Below are 13,288 nucleotides of genomic sequence, written 5' to 3'. Positions count from 1 at the left end.
AGGTCTGACTTTGAACACAGTGCATAATGTCAAATACTCTCTTGTTTTACATTATTCCCTAATAATTGAGTATTTTTATGTAAAGAAAATGTTCCACCAGATAAATACCTTAATGCATCATATATACTGTATATACAATATACACACACACACACACAATGTGCTAGTCCTGCTGCATAAACGGCTGTACACGATAAATGCTGCCATGATAAATCGACTCCAATAACTTCATGATAATATTTGATTCACTTTGTTCAGCAGAACTGAATCCCAGGCCGACTCATTTGACAACTGTGCATCCATGTTTATTCACAAAATATCATATATTGTATAATAGGCTGCCCCTTCCCGGTATGCGCAATGGTTTCATAACTTAAGTGTAGAATAGTCCCACATTTTGTGTATCTTAATACAGTTTCAGATTTCTTTAAGATCTGTGATTAAATCTATAAATATTTAATGACAGGAATTAAAATAATCACATGCAAAGATTCATTGATCTGATGAAAAATATACCATAATTTATACTTTTTTGTGAAATATCTATATTTAGTTTATGTGATGTTTTGTTTTCTACACCTGCTTCTGTAAATATTTTTACTTTCACTTTAATTTTCTACTTTTACAGCTTTATTCTAAAGGAGTTATTTAGATTCTGTCTTTGTAGTTAATGTATTTATTAGTCACACACTACAAACACACAGTGAAAGTATTGCAACATTACATCCTTAATGTGAACGGCCAATATGTATAGAAATAGAAAGAAATATCCTCATGTGTAACAGTTTGATACCTCGCGCATGCGCACAGTGCCCATCACACCTTCGTTCCCATGTCAATTTGTAGTTAACAAATCAGAGCAGCAGGGAAAGATGAACGGTAGGGTCGCTCGAGACTAGTTTTGACGTCGTTACGCAGGTTTAATCACTGCGCGTTTGCCTTTTACTCGAAAGCACTTTTTATTAAGCGAGTGTTATTTTTATTTTTTTTTAGCTTTCGATAGTCATTGTTTTAAATGACAGCATGTTACCATCTTCTAACAGAATAAAACTTAACCGAGTGGCGTTAAAAAACCTTGTTGGTCAAACAGTGCCGCGACGGAGACGACTCCCAAAGTCGTTGAATAATGTTACAACTGACTCCAAAATACAAGAGGAAAACCAACAAGTTTGTGAACCAGTCACGATAAAAGACACGACCTCCGTCCCTAGCAGCAATGAACCTGCCCAAACCTCTAAAACAGAACAACTGGGCCCTGAAAATGTAACCGATACGACCGGTAACGTCGCTGACGGAGAGTCGGAGGAGAATTGCGTAGGTACGCAGAAGGCAAGGAGAAGAAATAATTATCAGCCATGCAAATGGAATGGTAGTGTGGTGGTTGATACACAACAGGGGCCGTACACTAGAGGCAAGTATCAACAGAGCAAGCCAAACACCAGGAGCAAGTGTAGGTTGCACAGCCTCAAAACGTTCTCCAATCTCAGACTGAGGTTTACTTGTTGGCTGTGCACTGACTCTGCTTCAGACGGTGCATTATTTAAACGGACAGAGATCCTCCGCCGGGTAAAGCCGAGGCGCACAGTCTCCTCAATGTCTTGTCAAATGAAGTTAAGTAGCGGGGCCCCCTTGACCACAAGCAAGGTTACAAAGAACAAGGCTAATGTGGACACATCTTCTGGGAGCTGTAAATCCAGACAAGGGAATACTCGTGTGGCCCGTGCTGCTAAAAGTGCCAGGGACAGCTGTAGAAAGGGTAGGAGCAAAGTGAAGGCCAGGCCCATTGGGTGTGATCCTCCTCGGCCTGCTGTTGCAAATGCAAGTCAAGTGCAAACGGGAGCACGGTCGATACCCACTGGACTGTCAAGTAAGGTGCACTTTAGCCTAAAGTCTTTAGCCGTGTTGTTTGCTTACAATTGGTTAGTTGACTATCAATAAGCGTGTAAAATAACTAGCATATCTGTCCAGCTAAGTTTTGAATTGAGGATATTTTGGTTGTTAAAAGCTTTTAGCTAACTTTTGGCTAATTGTGTGCTGGAACGTGTCAGATGCTAGCTAAGCTAACGGCACGGCTAAATCCTATCCTCACTGAACTGCTTGTTTTCTGTCAGTGGATAACGTACGGATAATTTCTATAATAAGTAACTTAAAACATCAAAAACAGTTAGGTACAGACCCCACATTTTTTAAAATACTGAAGCAAATAAGATACGAACTTGCCAGCAAATAGCAGTGGGGTAGCTAGCTAACCCCCTTCATGTTAACTCACATTAGCTGCCATGTTCTGCTGAGATCCTGCTAGCTTAGACCCTTGGGGGTGTTTACTTAGATTACTTTTGGTAAGCCACTGTGCTACATTGCTGGTTTGTTGTGTCGCCGTCTGAGCTGGATTTACCAATTTGGTTGCTTCATTATATTGTAAGTTAGCCTAATTCTTCCATATTTCCAATGGGATGGTGTCATTTTCTCCACTCACCAATTTACCATATTGTGACAAAGCTGATTTAAAAACATGGTTCATTGGTGTTGCCCCATTTGGGATTGTCTTATCCACTGTCCAGAAGACAGTTCCAGATAACTGATTTGCCAAAACAACAAGTTAGGAAACTAAAACATACAGTTTGACAATGCCCCCAAGAAAGCACCTCACCTGTTGTGTGGCTTGTCCAAGTTTGTTTTGGACTGTGGAAAGGACTCATTGCTGCTCCTTGATGAGGGGATGCATAGAGAACAACCACTGCAGCTGCCCTTTTTCGTCAACTGCAGTGGCTGTGTCCTACATTATAACACCTAATAGTGGAGAGTCAGGAACCCCATTACAGCTTGGCAGATCAGAATGAGGTGAACAAGATGCTTCACTAGAAAGAAACGGCTTTGGCAAGCCACACAAAGGTGAAATATATGCTTTATCAAAAGTGTTTTACAAGGGAAAGGTCTTCACGGAGGTGGATTAATAGCTTGATTTGGCAAATGTGTGTCTTGGTAAGATATGAGAAACAACTGATAAAAGCTGCTCCTCTAAGCGTCTCATCTACTGTCTACTATAACCACCAAAAAACACCTTGCTGTGCTGATAGATTATAGATTACAGATAGGGACTGATGCTCTACTTAACAATTTTTTGTTTCCACTTGCAGACATTGATAGAAATATGCACCCAAGCCCCACAGGAATTCCTGGTTCAGAAGGATCTTTGAGAAGAGCTGTAAGAGCCTCCAGCTGTGGTGACAGTAAATACATTTACTCTCAACAGAAGACATTTGGTGAGCAAAGACAAGAAAGCAGTAGCCCAGGGCCAGAGCAGTCTACGGTTGATTTTAAGATCAAGAAAGCAAATGCATTCACTGCGACCTCTAAGAAGATTATCATATGGATAGACAAGTATCCAAAAGTGATGCTTTGCGACATAGCTCAAAAATTTGATGCTTTTAGTCATGATTGTGGCTTTGTGTTACCGGATGTTCTCAAAACCAAGGTTGTGCATTGCTTCAAAAAGGACATGAAAGCTTGTCCCAGAATTCAGTCTGAGAAGAGCGTCTGTCTGTCTCAGAGTCTGACTGAATACCAAAGACACCTGAAAAAAGGCACAGCTGTGCAGATGTTATCCAGTCATACCACTTGTCATTCCCTCAACAGTTGGACAAGTGAAGCCTCTGCAACTCCTTCTGGTTCTTTTTTACTAGGTGGACATAGACAAAAGGGGGAGTGCAGGACTGGCATGTTGGACAGAGATTTTGAGGAGGATCCTGGGCCGGGATTTTGCCTAATGGGATCTGATATTCACAGAGACAAAAGAATAAAGCTTGGGGATAGTGTTAAAGATGGGATTTTACCATCCACTCCAAAGCTAGAAAGCATCTGTCACAAAGTCCCAGGAAGGACAGACCCTAGGCACAAAGAGAAAACATGCACTTGGATGTCTGATGACAGTCAGTCATGTTTAGAGCATGAGGTTGGGGGCAGCAGCTCTTTTGACTCAGCTGTGAAAGAAAACGGTGTCCACAAGACACCTCGTTGTGAGCTTGACAATCCCACAAAAACCGATGCAGCGCAAATGTCATCAGAACTGTTCTGTCAGAGTAACGAGGTGGACACGGTTGACCCAGAGTCATTCACCTGCCAAAGAGTAAGGGCCTATCTCAGAAAAATAAAATTTTCTTGTGCACGCACATACATGTCTTGGCCCTTCTCTAACAGTGGCCAGACCCTTACAGTGCATACTGGCACCACAGTCTGTCCAGCCAACAGCAACTCCTCATTAGAGCAAAGTCAGCCATGTTCATCTAACAACCGAACCAGTGACTTGCTCCCAGATGCACTTACGGACACCTCTTTAGGCACAGCCCACCAGGTTTCTCATCAAAACGGAGAGATGCGAGCAGAGGATGGAGAGAGCATTTTAGCAGGGAGAAATGGAAAAACACATGGTAATATGTCTTCATACTCTTTGGAGTTTGCACCCCACGTAATGGGGGAAAAAGAATCATTAGCAGGTCTTACCTCAGATACTGCTACTCTTTCCAACCCAAGTCAGCATGAAGGAGAGTCTGACACAGACACAGCCTCATCTTCACCGGTTAATGAACCTGAAAGTGACAGCTCCATGTCTACCCCTTCCCCCTCAACACTTGGCCTGGTTGACTGGGAAACTGCCACTACTTTGTCTCCCGTGTCATCTCCATTTACACATGGTTTTAGCAGCCCGACGGCCACACCATCCCCTCTCCCACCTTCATCGTTCCTACTGAAGAAAGTCGAAGGTGTTGAGTTGGCTGAAGCTCATTCTGCAAGCGCGTCACCCAAATGTATAGTCAGAACTGTAGAACCAGCATTGTTCTACTGTGAAGAAACCCAAATGACTTCATGGACTCCTCCAAACACCTCTGACGCCTTCGAATCATGCGATTCCTCCCTCCTGCTCCCTCAAGATGAGCAAGAAAGTGACGAAGGGATTCTCACAGGCAGGAGTCCACCAGTACTGGAGCCATATTATAATACAAGCCCCTTTAACCGTGTTCTTTTAAAGGAGAGATCATCGCATAACATCCGCACAGAAAAGTGTGTAGAAACAAGCTCAAATGAGTTTATGCTTCCACCACTGCTCTCTCCTGTCACTTCACCACAAAGGCGCCCTAGAAAAAGCCTCCTGCCCCAAAGCTCAGACTGTTCAGATGAAGAGAAGGAAATCAAAAACGCCAGAAAACACAAAATATTACCTAGATGTCACATGCTACACATTATGAATAGCAATAATGAAAACTCGTATAACACAAATTATCTTAAACATGGTAGGGAAGAGATGGAAAGAGTCTCAACAAATTTCAATACTATTTTAAGGGATCCTCAGTCTTCTCCAAGCAGTGTCGAAGATGGGGATGATGGTGATATTGAAGAGGAAAGCCAGGCTGGAACTGGTAGGGAATATGATGTGGAGCAGGGTAGCAAAAAATCAGAACAAGTTCCATCCGACCCGAAAATAAAGGAAACTCCTACCTCGGGTGCTCTGAAAAAACCCAGCTCTTCTCCCAGCAGTGATGACGATGATGGGGGCGGCTTCAGCGATGGACAGGCCTGTTCTTCTAGAGAAGAGGGATCTAGTCCATCTGAAATAGAAGGTAGTGAAAGTGATGAAACGGCCGCTAAAGAGGCAGCTGGTGATACTCAGTGCGGCGTTTTGGATGAGTTCACAGCTTACGAACAGGACATCCTGCTTGTTGATGTGATCCAGGACGACCCAGAGCTGTTTGAAAACGTGCCCCAGGAAAGATTGCTGAAACTAGGTCCCGTCAGAGTTACTGTGGCCCCTAAAACCAGACCTATTGGAGTGGTGAAAACACTGTCACCCAAGAGAGGTGAAGCATTTCTACAGTTGGAACAAAGGTAAGCTCTCATATTTGACAGCATCTCCTTACACTCACAGATTAGTTATGTATTTAACAATTACAAATATTACAAATTAAATAAAAATTAACTCTTATTTGTGTTTCAGCTTGACCCCAGTTTACTGCAAGAGTCATGATATCACAGGTATGACCAGTGCACCAGTAAGGGAAAAACAGAGCAATGACAAGAAATTTTAGAGACAACATTACATGCAAAAAGTCGTAAATCTCTTCAACAGAAAATGCATTTAGTGTACATTTCTGATGCTTAATTTTGCTTGCAGGCATATCTAATGTTACTGCATCAAGTTGTGTGTGGGTGTGTGATCTATTTAATCCAAAGATCATTTCATGATTACATTTTGTTTTTTCGGTGTTTATTTTACAGATGAGAGCGACAGCCGACCATGGAGACCCCAGTGTAGCAGCACCTCCTCCGAAACGCAAAGCAACACATGGCCCGCAACAGACAAGAAAACCAAAGTAATGTAGTACAGATAGAATAGAAGCCTTTATTGTTATTATACATAAGGGCAGTACCTGTGCAACGAGATTAAAGCAATCCTTTACAGTGTCGACACAAAATATAAAAATTGAAATATAAAGTAAAGGTAGTGCAGAAAAAAAAAGAGGGGGGACCTGGTTCACAGTCCTGAGAGCAACTATATTCATATATAAAATAGCTTTGGATACACATTATGCAAAAAGTAGTGAAGTATTTATAGTGGGTTTAAAGTTGTCATGTAGTGGACAAGTTTCCTGGGACTTTATTTCAGCATGTTAATGCGAGGCAGAACACATGTAAACAGCGTGTTTTCTGCAGAAACGCTCCCTGTGCCTCCCCACACTAATATTACAAAAACTAAATAACCAAGAGTGTTTGATACCTTTCAAAATAATAGTTGTAGCTTAAAGCCTTAGTGCGTAACTTTTTGATATAAATAAACGTCCATTACATTCAAGTCGTTGCCAAATGAGTTGTTGATCTGTTCCACACAACTCTCTCTGTATTTCTCAGTGTAATTATGTTCAGAAGATTGTGTCATCCGGTGACTCGAGTGAAGATAATAACCTCTTTTGAAGAGTCCATGTTTTTTTTAATCCTCCGTGTCCTCCTTGGCTACTAGCAACTGCATTGAGGAGGGATGGGGGGAAGGGGCGGTGCGCGTTCAAGGAAGGCTCTATCATGCGGACGCGCCTACAGTTTTATTGTCGTTACTTAGAATTCCTCATGGGGACAGGAGAAACTAAGTACTATAGATTGAATCAACATAGGATTTTACAGGAAGTTATAATATCCTGTACTCCTACAGTAACATTGGGACTACTGCATTAAAATTAGATATCCTGGAAGTAGTAATGAACATAATGCATGCAAGAGGATTAATTACTACAATATCTTCTTCATGTTAAGTCTGGTATGTGTTTTTGAACAGGGTCAGCCTGATGCCAACAACAATCATGTCAACGGAGTACTGGAGAGGTAGCTGTTTGCACACGTCACACAATGAGACATTTCTTCGGCCCACTTAATCCGTCTTTGTGTTGATAACCACTGTATTTATGTCCTGTAATAGGAGCCTGCCCATCCAGAATGTAAACTCCTTCCGTAATCACATCCCTCCTCTTATGACCACAAGAGATGGTGAGGGGTTTAAACTGGTGTCCCTTGTATCCTGATTATGTCATTCATTTGCAAATGTTCCCTCCAGAGTTCCTTATTTAAAACTTGAGCTGCTGGGTATGACTGTTCTTTTGCTCTTCTGCTCTCTCCACAGCGCCAAGGATCCCAAACCCATTAAACACGACACCATTCAAGAGACAAAAATCTAATGTAAGTGTTTATCAAATAAAGAACAGTCACCGACTTCCCACAGAAAGTCCTGATTTATAAACACATTTATTGGCTTCAGCATGGGTTGTATTTTCTAAGTATTACTAGGACCAAAATAAATCGGTGCCAGACATACTTAACATAAAAATCTTACTAAGTCCCTAAAAGAATGCAGAATGATGGACTATAGTTCCTATTGTATTACCTTGTTTAACAGTCATGTAGTTTTATCTAAACAATGTGCATTGATGAAGGCAGACAATGAGTGTCTGGAGATGTATTGAAAAGACGCTCAGCTTGTTAACATTATATTTAATAAAAATTGGTTTGATGTAACAACTCGTCTCCCTCTCTAAAGCCTCAATACTGCAGGCAGTACTTCAGCGAGTCGCTGTCCTGCGGGTTCAAGATGTGTCGCTTCCATCATGTGCCTGTGGAGGGGGACGAGAAGGTACGCCCAAATAATATTCTCATATCTTGCCAGAATCATGCCGAACACTGAACACATTGGAGCACTGTAAGGATCTTCACTCTACATTTTCCTGTAGAACTGATGTGTAAAGCCACTGGCTGGAAAGAGGAGTCATTCTTAATGCTAAAAGCTTGCAGTTGGGTGTTGATCACAGAGGAAAACACTTCCTCTGCTATGCCATAGCTGTAATTTCACTCTAAATTTTAGAATTGTGGAGTCACCTCCCTTTTTTCCCTCTTTTAGTTGTGCATTGAAACGGTGATACGGTTCACCAAAAATCTAACGTGTCTTCAAAAAGCAGGTGAGTTTTTAATTCATCCAATAATTTAACTCTAAATGGGCACAGTGTATACTGTGTTCACGGGGGAGTGTATATATAGAGTGTGAATGTTTCTCCTAAGCAAGTGCCTCTGTTTGACTGTCCGTAACATCTCATTCCCTAAACTCACTGTCCTAATTTACCTTTTTTTACTTTGCTGCATTATCTATCTGCTCTACCTGTCTGACTCCATGGGTATCTTTTACATGAGTCAACCCTTCGCCTTTTGTCTCCAGGAGCTGTTTTTACAGGCTACTACCGGAACAACCCACCCGGAGCGTACTTCTCCAAGCCGGTGCTTCTGACACTCCTCTGGGCTCTGCTCAAAGCTGGCATGGTGTCTGATGTCTTCTCAGTCCTCAGTGTCAGCTTGGATCACAAGATTGTGGTCAGTGTGGTTTTCATCCATCTTTTAACAGTGCCATGCTGCAGCACACTGTGTAGGCCAGTAGAGGGCTATTTGGTATGTGCAGAGAAGCACTCGATGGTTACATATGTTTGCATGTATATTCGAATTACCCATTACCACTATAGGCATTAAAATAATAATATGCCCCTCTTGCTCCCTTGCTAGCCTGGCCATGAGTTCTTGTTGGCCCTCTTTAACATTGTGAGAGAAAAGGGTCTCATCGGTGTTGTACCTGAACTCATGCAGCTCACATTCAAGGTATCTCAACTCCTACACTCGTAACTTACCGTAGGGCAGTAGGATCTAATATAGATTTTCGGAAAATGATGTGGAAAAATATGATTGTACATATATGTTGACAGATGGCTGGTGCCGGCCTAGTGCTGAGTTTGGACTGTCTCGACTGTGTGAAAAACACTCCTGAGTTCCAGAAGACGGTCAATCCAAACTCACTCACGTCTGGTAACAAGTAAGTGGATCTTCAACTCACATCGCTCTACAACAAAAGTAGTTAATTATCATCCATATTTATTTACAACTCTTATTTCTGAAATGCTGTATCATTTATCTTTTTGAATAAGTTGTATAAATGGCTTACTTAACTTAGTAACTCCATCTTTGTATGTATTATCAAAGGTTATCTACCAGTGCACGCTTTCCAGAGTACTTGAACTTGGCCCATTCCATTGTGGAAATAGAGGTTTGTTCTTCTCTCCAGACGATTACTTTTGTCAACTTAATCAAGGATTAAATGGTTTTGTGTTCCGTCTGTCATTGTAGTCAGACCTGCCTTTTATGTTTCAGCTGTGTACCAAGCAGGAGGACTGGAGGCGGATGGGGGTGGTTTTCAGGTCCATCTGCCAATCCAGCAAACATCCCAACCAAGTGGGGAAAATCAGCGGTCGCATTGCTATAGCGCTCCTGTCTGAGAGCAAAGACAAGTTGTCCCTGCCCTTTGGTACCTTTGCTGAGACAGGTTAAACTTAGGACTTTATATACACACTATTTTAATTAACGTTTATTTTATTGCATTTGTTTCCAAAACATGCTTCTGTGTAATTGTTGTTTTCCCAGAACATTATATAATACTTGCTGATAATCTGATTATTCTGATTTTTAGTGTGTCAGAATGAAGCTGAGGACAGCCTGATCTTGAGCTTTTTAGGCAGAATTGGAGTCTCTCTGATGTTAAGATACCACAAAACGCATCAATGGGCTAAGGTAAATAAACCGTCTTGGTGTGTGGCACACCAAATGCCACTGAAGGTTTCTAGCGTCACTGATTTAACATGAAACAAAAAGTAATACATGCTACTGACTAGTCATGTTTTTACTATAGTTTAAGCTGTGTAGTTTCTCTCCCATGTGGAATTCTAAGTAGGGATGCACCAAATCCAGATTTTTTTGGGGTTCGGCCAAATACCGAATCTACAGTTTAAGATTCTGCCGTACACCAAATCCTATTCCTATCCTCAGTCCATTAACACAGTAAACAAATTAATGATGTAAACAACATCCACAGCCTCTAAAATAGTTAAATGTAACAACTTAATGTTGAATGTCCCACTGCAGGGAGACTCTTTATCCGAGAGAACGGCTGACAGCCGGGAGTTTTTAGCTGGGACTGTCCTTCCCTTTGTGTATGTTTCATATGCAAATCTTTTCACAGCGGCGATGTTGTGTATTGTTTAGAGTCCTAGACACCATGAGACAAATCTGCATTACAAATTGAACATGAATCGCCTTCTTTTGACTGAAAGTACTGCCAAACAACACTTTTTCTGCTAACTAGTTCCATTTTCACTGTCTCACAGCCTACTGCATTGAACGGTCCAACTACGTAAACACCTTCCCGTAATCAACGGCGATGTCGTTGCGTCGGCCAGCGTAGCGTGTAGGGTTTGGTGGGGAAAAAGATCCCAAGGTTTGGCAGAAACCAAACCCTGTCAAAAAGCAAAACATTCGTCCAAACCCGAATCCTGGATTTAGTCCCTAATTCTAAGTAATGACAACCAAACTGTAGCCACGTCCTCCATCCTCGTCCTCCACACAGTTGCTAGTAGCCAAGGAGTTTAAAAAAACGTGATGGAGTCTACAGAAAAGGTCACTATCTTCGCTTGATTTTCAACACACCAGTTTCTGAACACAGCCATACTGAGAAACGCAATGTGTGTTTTGTGGAGCTGATGGTCCTAATTAGCTTTGTATCAACCCAATTGGAAATGGCTTGAATGTAACGGTCGTTGGTTAATATAAAAAAATATATGTGAACCATTTTCCTCCCGACACGCTGTATTAACATTACGGTTAACAAAACTTACCAGGTTAGTGGGGATAGTGGGGAAAATTTAACATTAAAAACGTAGTCCTCTTCCCTAAGCGTGTAGTTTTGTTGCTAAGCCGTGTGTAAAATGAGCAGTGATGTTATATCATCTGTTTCAGGTAACACCTAGGGTACCGTCTATTTTCTGGATTGTTCCGAGGTAACAATGGGTAGCTAACGTTAGCAGATAAGCCCGTTGACAGCAACGGTATTCTTCATATTTATGCACAATGACAAATCAAGCAGACTTGCCAAAAATGGAACTACACGTTTTCAGGTAATATTACTGTTGATCAAACAGGCCTGTGAGTGTGTTTTGAGAAATATTATTATACTGCAAGGCTATATTAATTTTATTTTTTAATTGTTATTTGGATATTATTGCCATCACCTGTTTTCATACATAGGCCCACAGAAGTTTAGTTTGCTAAATATATCACGTTTGTTTGTTGGATATTGGATGTGAAAAGAAAGTAATGGTTCTTCCATAACATTGCACTTTTAGATGTGTGTGAATTTCCCACAATTTATATAGTTCTATTTTATAGGGGAAAATCTTCTATGCGAAATATAAAATTTTCTATTAAAGAAAAGATAGAAAATAAATATTTGTGTGTGCTGTGAATTGGTTAGAAAGGAAATGGGAATCGGCTACAATCGATATCGGCTGGTCAAACATCACATTTTTGAAAAGCTGTTTCATTTAAGATGCTATAATGTTGCTTTCTTGTGTTTGTGCGTGCATGCATGTAGGGTCGCAGGGTGGTGGAGGTGCTGTCCATTTCCAAAGTCAACTACTCAACACTGAAGGGTTTGTTTGGGAATGAGGATGGAGCAACGCGCTGCTACCTGGTCACCGTGGCTACTGAGCTCTTTCTCCTGAGTGGCAGCTTGGAGGGAGCTCTAAACACACTCCGAGGTAATGACTCTGACCCTGGAGTAAACGGGGAGCCACGATTGGCTGGGCTGACCATCTAACATGTAACCTGTGTTTCTACTTGGTGTAAGCACCCAAGGTGTCAAAAACTCCATGGTGGTGAAAAACACGCAAGCCATACATAATACAACCGCACTCCAATCTCATATAAATTGTAATACCTACAATTTTAATATCCACAATAGCATTTCTGCTGGTCAGAATTATATAAGAATGGGAATTAAAGATATCCACAATAACATTGTTACTAGTACAATTTTATATGATTGTCAAAAGTAAATTCGAGAGAGCTTTAAATCCTTAAAGAAAATTGGCCGTTTTAACATTCAATAGCCAAACGGGATATTTATTGCAGTTATGTCTAAAAGCCCTATTCGCACGGGATAAGTACCATCTGGGGACCTTGTGCCCCCGCCAAAATCTGAATTTTGTGTGTCTCATTCCCACGGGATTAGGAGGCCTGGTTTTATTTGAAGTTACTGACTGATGTAGTCTACCCCCGAGTTGTCTACCCGGAGGCACACGGAGGACGGCCAGGTCAGGGTTCCATATCTTTTGGGGCCGGGCCCGGTAGGTTATCGGAGGCGCATACCCTAGAGTGACCAGACGTCCCCGGTTTCCGGGGACAGTCCGCGATTTTAGCGACCTGTCCCCGGCTGGATCTGTCCCCGGAAATGTCCCCGGTTTTCACTGTGACTGACAGACCCTAAATTGGAATGAAAGAAAGAAAATACTGACAAAACGGAGCCGATAGTCTCGCACCCTACACACGCAGACTCCAGACAGCCCGAGCCAACGCTGCTCAGAGACGTTTTAGAAAGCCGAATTTTACGATGCTAAAATCACTGATTATTTACATGGAGGGTCTGGTGGGTTTAGCGAACGCAATTTCGCGGACTTTTATGTTTTAAAAAGGATCTTAATCTTTAACAGAAAGGTCGACCCCCTTAGAAATCCTTTCCATAATGTTGTCAGACCCTTAGAATATTAATCTGAGTCTGTTAGCAGCTAAACAAGCACTTTTATGAACGTAAATACAAGCTGGACAATTATTATACATAATTATCAATGTCAAAGGAAAATATGTCCTCAGTAGTTTTTGTTGTATCTGA

General features: G+C 41.6%; 1 protein-coding gene across 4 annotated transcripts in view; it reads left to right on the top strand.

The window, feature by feature from the left end:
* The first annotated feature begins 824 nt into the window (after nucleotides 1–824).
* topaz1 (testis and ovary specific TOPAZ 1) overlaps nucleotides 825–13,288 on the top strand; it is a 17,420-nt gene continuing 4,956 nt past the window's right edge. Inside the window, exons 1-16 of one of the 4 annotated variants that reach the window (XM_032535953.1) lie at nucleotides 825–1,318; nucleotides 3,138–5,880; nucleotides 5,990–6,027; nucleotides 6,271–6,365; nucleotides 7,319–7,365; nucleotides 7,460–7,527; nucleotides 7,661–7,716; nucleotides 8,075–8,167; nucleotides 8,432–8,489; nucleotides 8,744–8,895; nucleotides 9,082–9,174; nucleotides 9,279–9,385; nucleotides 9,553–9,616; nucleotides 9,721–9,892; nucleotides 10,037–10,137; nucleotides 11,993–12,158. In XM_032535953.1, coding sequence (XP_032391844.1) covers nucleotides 1,024–1,318; nucleotides 3,138–5,880; nucleotides 5,990–6,027; nucleotides 6,271–6,365; nucleotides 7,319–7,365; nucleotides 7,460–7,527; nucleotides 7,661–7,716; nucleotides 8,075–8,167; nucleotides 8,432–8,489; nucleotides 8,744–8,895; nucleotides 9,082–9,174; nucleotides 9,279–9,385; nucleotides 9,553–9,616; nucleotides 9,721–9,892; nucleotides 10,037–10,137; nucleotides 11,993–12,158 — 4,348 coding nt within the window. In that variant the 5' untranslated portion in view covers nucleotides 825–1,023. Of the gene's footprint in view, nucleotides 1,868–3,137; nucleotides 5,881–5,989; nucleotides 6,028–6,270; nucleotides 6,366–7,313; nucleotides 7,366–7,459; nucleotides 7,528–7,660; nucleotides 7,717–8,074; nucleotides 8,168–8,431; nucleotides 8,490–8,743; nucleotides 8,896–9,081; nucleotides 9,175–9,278; nucleotides 9,386–9,552; nucleotides 9,617–9,720; nucleotides 9,893–10,036; nucleotides 10,138–11,992; nucleotides 12,159–13,288 lie in introns of those variants that run through there. The other 3 variants (XM_032535952.1, XM_032535951.1, XM_032535954.1) reach the window with 3 other exon arrangements.

The sequence above is a fragment of the Etheostoma spectabile genome, chromosome 14 (genome assembly GCF_008692095.1).
Source record: "Etheostoma spectabile isolate EspeVRDwgs_2016 chromosome 14, UIUC_Espe_1.0, whole genome shotgun sequence".
In the NCBI taxonomy this organism is placed as follows: Eukaryota; Metazoa; Chordata; class Actinopteri; order Perciformes; family Percidae; genus Etheostoma; species Etheostoma spectabile.
The sequence above is the reverse complement of the archived record's forward strand: the minus strand, read 5'-3'. Positions and strand labels throughout refer to the sequence as shown.